Source organism: Capsicum annuum, chromosome 1 (genome assembly GCF_002878395.1).
Source record: "Capsicum annuum cultivar UCD-10X-F1 chromosome 1, UCD10Xv1.1, whole genome shotgun sequence".
NCBI classification, from domain to species: domain Eukaryota; kingdom Viridiplantae; phylum Streptophyta; class Magnoliopsida; order Solanales; family Solanaceae; genus Capsicum; species Capsicum annuum.
Genome location: NC_061111.1, coordinates 255,154,199 through 255,159,885, shown reverse-complemented (window position 1 = coordinate 255,159,885; position 5,687 = coordinate 255,154,199). Strand labels below are relative to the sequence as shown.

The 5,687-nt window shown below is 35.3% G+C and overlaps 1 protein-coding gene across 1 annotated transcript in view; it reads right to left on the bottom strand.

Moving 5' to 3' along the window:
• Window positions 1–817, bottom strand: part of LOC124899241 — a 7,660-nt gene extending 6,843 nt beyond the window's left edge. The window contains exon 1 of the mRNA XM_047413487.1: window positions 36–817. Coding sequence (XP_047269443.1) covers window positions 36–817 — 782 coding nt within the window. The remainder of the gene's footprint in view (window positions 1–35) is intronic.
• Between the last annotated feature and the right edge of the window lie 4,870 nt (window positions 818–5,687).

Sequence of the window (5,687 nt, the reverse complement as noted above, 5' to 3'; positions counted from 1 at the left end):
AAGTCATATGATTTGTGCATCCGCTATCGATCAACCATGACTCGCTTGAGACACTACTTGTAAAACATAATGCCACAAAGAGTTGATCTTCTTCCTGTTCATCATCAACTCGAGCCTCTGCATCGTGTTGCTGAGTTTTGTTCTTGCAGATTATCGCTTCATTGCCAAGCTGATTGCACTTAATGCACTTAGTGCACTTAGCATCAGGCCTCTTCCAACACTTGAAAGGTGCATGCCCGAGCTTGCCGCAATGCTTACAAGGAGGGTAGTTTCTTTTGAAACCACCTGTTTTGTTTTTGTTGCTTTGCGTTGCACCTTCTCCATCAGTTGGTTGGTACTTCTTATTCTTCTTCTTCTTAGAATGTCCATCATCGTGATGCTTGGCTGGTAAGGCACCTTCGACAGCTCCTCCTTGTCTCATAACACGTCGTTGCTCTTGCGCTTGAAAAGCACTTAAGAGCTCTGCAAGTGTGATCTTAGACAAGTCCTTAGTATTTTCTAAGGTTGTTATGGTAGGCTCAAATCTTTCAGGTGCCGTTACTAGGATTTTTTCAACGATCCTTGAATCATTGAAAGTGGAACCCAACAATCTGATTCGATTTGCTAAATTATGAAGTCTGTCAGAGTACTCCTTTATGATTTCACTTTCTTTCATCCTTTGCAGCTCAAACTCACGTACCAGATTCAACACTTGCAATCGTATCCTGTCATCTCCTTCATACTCAGTCTTGAGATAATCCCATAACTCTTTCGCTGATTGCAGAGACATGATACGAGTAAGGATGTTAGATGAAACTGCAGTAAATAAGCATGCCATTGCCTTTGATTTCCTAGTATTCTTCTCCTTGTGAGTTAATCTGCGCCACCGTGGGATTGTCCGGCAAGGGAGCTATCTCATATTCAGCTTCAACCGTTGATCCAAAGCTTGCAGATATATCCGCATTCTAACTACCCAGATTTGATAACTTTCTTCATCAAAAGTTGGTGGTTCCATTGAAGAAAAATTTGCTTCTCCGTTCATGGTATCCATTGGATCAGATTGATGCACACTCACAGATCCCTTAAGATTAAGGCTTTGATACCAATTGTTGGTTTAAAACCGTTAAAGGGAAACAACACAGGAATCCAATTGTAAAGCTGGCCACAGAAACAGAGATGGGAGTTTAAAGAAGAGAATACGCAAAGCAGTTGATTTTTTCTTGTAAAAGTCGTATGTCATTGATCAGCAATTAGCAACTTAAATAGTTGCTATTACAACTAAAAATAGGATAAAGAAACAACCTACTTCTACCAAAATTAAAATAACTAATTAGTTTCCTGCCAAATATAGGACTCCTAATTTAACTAGGATTGTACTTAAAAAACTGTTGGAGAAAACAGAAAAAACAGTTGCATTCTTAAAGTAACTTCCAACAGGTTATATGATTGTACTAGACATGTGTTAATCATGGGTTAATACAGAACAACTTTGTTTATTGGATACCCATGGTAATCATTGTGCTTGGGTTGACGTTCCACTAGAATGACTGTCGATATCTTTTTCGTGCTCTCCTGTGCAACAGAATATGGTGTTGGTTATAAGGGGTGCTATTGAATTTAATGTATTCGTTTTTCGTATTGTTTTGATGTGTTTTTACTTGAGATGAGGTTCTATCGGAAACCACATCTCTACCTTCACGAGGAAGGGATAAGGTTGTTTACACTTCATCGTCCCCAAACCCCACTTATGGGATTACATTTGGTATGTTGTTGCTATTGAATCTGATTCTCTTAGAGGAAAGCAATGAACTTGTTATGCATCGAATGCCATGCCCTGGTCGGTTATTTGGGAAGGAAAGAGAGTGATTGGCATGAAGTAGGGCAGAAGAGAGATCTACATATCGTTTTAAAAGATCTATTTTGCCTGATTTTCATGCCTTGATCTGTCTATTTCTTAGAAAGCTCGATTAAACTACTTGGATAAAGTTAGAATAATTGTAGTTGATGACTAGCTCATTATGAAATTTTAATGAATCATGAGTCACAATGGACAAAGAGAATTCCCTAGATGGAACCAGGATTTTCTCCTTTTTCACTAAGGAGAGTTGAATATAAAGAAGTACTTGGTATCAACGGGGATCAACATAAAATATTATGTGAAAGAAAATTTTGACCTATCTACATTGTGATATTGACTCCCTTGGATAATGGTGTTTCTGCCCCTGCCTATAAGGCAATTTTAATTTAGGTTTAGTTGATAATTTCATTGCTGAGAGGTATCATACTAGCATTTACTTATGAATGAAAAAAAAATCACAAGATTCTCAAAATAGACTAGAGCATGTACCAGTTTGCTGGGAGCTCGTGAGCTCTGGGATGGAAGGCCGTAGGCTGATTTGAGTTGCAACTCCTTAAACATTAGAGCATTTCCATGGGGACTTTCTTGGTCCTGGGTTGCTATGAAGATCGATATTGGAGAGAAATCCCAGGGAAAGGAGCAGTCTTGAGACCATGTATAAAACCTAGGTTGCACCTTTTCACCCCACAAGCCTTAATTTTGATACCAAGATTTGAAGTATATAGGTTTCTACAATGGTTAATAAACAATAATAATTAGGTTCATAGTCAGGAGTGGATGCACCGGTAAGTTACCAGGTTCATCTAGATCTAAATCCAGTACTTCCAAACATAAATTCATACGTAAAAAATCATTTATTTTGCAATAAAGAATGGATAACGTTTAAAATATAATGGGTTCAATGACATGAACTGTAAGATTGAATAGAGCCTAATTCTTGGATCCGTCTCCGCTCATGGTCAAATATCTATAGATGTTTTATGAAATCAACACATGCAGTTTGGACAAATGTTACTGCATGCACTTAATCCACGTATTACATGTTAGATGCGCCCCTGGAAACACTTGCATCATTGTTATCACTACTCAACTCTGCACAAACTATGATTTAGCAAATACCCCATATGAGTGTATCAGCCCATTTCGGAAGTCCAATACAAGGTCCAAGAGACGAGCCCAGAAAAGGTGTATGCTTAACTGTCCGATCAGTTAGAACTCCTCTCTATCAGTCTTGAAAGTTGTCTTTCGGAGTGAACTATTTTCTTGTGTCAAAAACTTGAAATTTGTTCTTGGTTGAGAAATACTGAAATGTTGCCTCATGAGCATCTTATGTGTACCTTCTATTGCTTATTCTATTCCTTTTTCATTTCACTAAGTTTTTAGTCGAGTACTGGAGATTCTGCAACTATTACCTCTAAGTAATGCACAATATGCAAAATTTCCCTGGTAGTTTTGTCTTGTCTTGTTTATATTAAGCTTTTGTATTGGACTTATACAGCATCAAGAAGACATTCAATAAGGATACACGTTGAGCACATTTATCTAAAATGATAGTTATTGAATTGTTAGCACCCTATAAAAACATTCTCCCCCTAGAGTAGCTCTAAATATGAATAAGAGAAAAAGCATCCAACTACGTCATGCATGCGCCACTTCGTTCGGGGATATAGCGCAGCTGTTAGAGTTCCGCTCTCGCAATTGAGTTGTTGCGATTATGGGTTGGATGTCTAATTGTCCCAGTGGTAATAAATGGTCTCCTGTACTTGAACAGGTGGGAAGAAAATAAGAGACTAAATCTCCTTATATATAAAATACTAGAATTGCCAAGAAGCTAAGGGCAAATACTGTGTTATTTTCCCAGTTGATCCGATGGACTCGAGGATTTGTCTTTGGGCTACGGCTCATTGGCCCAGAAGCATATCTGTCATGTTAACTTGTGTGTTATCTTGTAGTATAGCATGATACGTTTCTCTCATTCTCTGATGTGATATTTGAACGTTTCACATGTACCCTTTCCAAAAGTTTTTCAGTTCTTTTTCGTACTAAGGATCTATGTCTATCAAGAATAGCATTGATCACACTTCTGCATGTAGGGTAGATGAAGCTAGACATATAATTGACATATTTAGAGTAACATGATCAAACAATGACTAGGCTAAGAAATAAGGATGCCCCAAAAAGTTATTTATTTTGCTGTTATATTATAAAGGCCTATTATAAAGTCAGACAAGCTATGTCCCCATCACCTATTCTGCACTTGGTGGATCACATTGATCCACAACAGGAATTGGGACCATTTCTGTCATTCTTTTTTCTTTGCATTACCTGACTATTCCTCAGAGAAATAAACATAGGGCTTTATTTTATTTGGATTTCTTCATTATTAGCAGGAAAAATACGACAGGATATTTGCTACATTTCACCAGCATAGTCGTTGGGTAACTCTATTCTATGTTTCTCGGGTATGGGTATGAGGTACCCGATACGGGTGTGGATTTAGAGTTCGGACTTTTTATCGCATAAATTTAGGATTTAGGAGTTTGAATCAGTTTGCGGATATGAGTGCTGGGATACGATCAATAGATGTATATTATGACATATAAAATAAAGGGAAAAGGCTCAAATATGCCACTGAACTATCAGAAATGGTTCATTTATGCCATCCGTTAAAAGTCTCATTCATGCCATCGTCGTTACAAAACCGACCCATCCATGTCATTACTTTTTAACAGATGGTTCTAAAAAACAGCCTTGCCACGTGGCAGCTTATTAGAGGGTCATGTCATTTTTTATTTTTTTAAAAAAAATTTAAAAAAAAAAAAATTAATTTTTTTTTTGATACATTAAAAAGAATCGACGCAACTTTTTGATCCATTGAAAATTAGTTTGATCTATGCTTTTAAAATTTGATTAATTTTTCATGAATATATTCTTAAAACATTCTCGTTCGATTCGTTTTTTTGTCATTTTTGACATATTAAGATTGTTTTCATATTTTACCTTTAATATTAATTATTTTTTTCTTCAAATTAATTTCAAATACAATAGTAAACATCATTTAATAAATATATTATAATAAAATAGGTACTTTAATTGACGGGCAAGTAACTAAAAGGGAACGGAGAGTTTTATACTCCACGCTTTTTATCACTTTATTTTTATTTATTTTTTAAAAGATTCACGTTAACTAAAGCTTTTTGTCATTTTTCAGTTGAAACTGAAGGGATATATAAACATCAAATATTATTATTATATTATTAATAGTTAGCTTCTCATTTTGCTAACTCTACGTATACTATATATGTCGGCATGTTGTCGCTTTTCTGTTTTTACAATGATAAATGATGATGCATAAAGTGTTACGTACAAATGTTGAATGCTGATTAGGGGCGGCTCAACCCTTTGGGAGAAAAGGCGGCCGCCTAAGACCCCAAAATTTGAGGGGCCTATTTTTTGTTTAGTAATAATAAATTACAAATTTTAAGAAATATATTAAATACTATTTATAGAAAAAAGAAAAATTTTATATAAAAAAATAAAACGCAAGGCCTCCGTTTGATTTTTGCCTTAGACCATAAATTTGTTTGAGCCGCCCCTGATGCTGATGATGACATTCTATGCTTAATAAAAAACTAAAAAGTTACTTACATTTGGCTGACATAATATTTCATGTATGCTAAGACATACTATATGCTTAATTAGAATAGCTTTTGATTATAAATTTTAGTAGTAGATTTAAAGAAAAAAATTCTTTAAATATTTGTTTGATCATGAAAAATTAATCAAATTTTAAAAGCATAGATCAAATTAATTTTTAATGGATCAAAAAATTGGGTGGATTCTTTTTAAT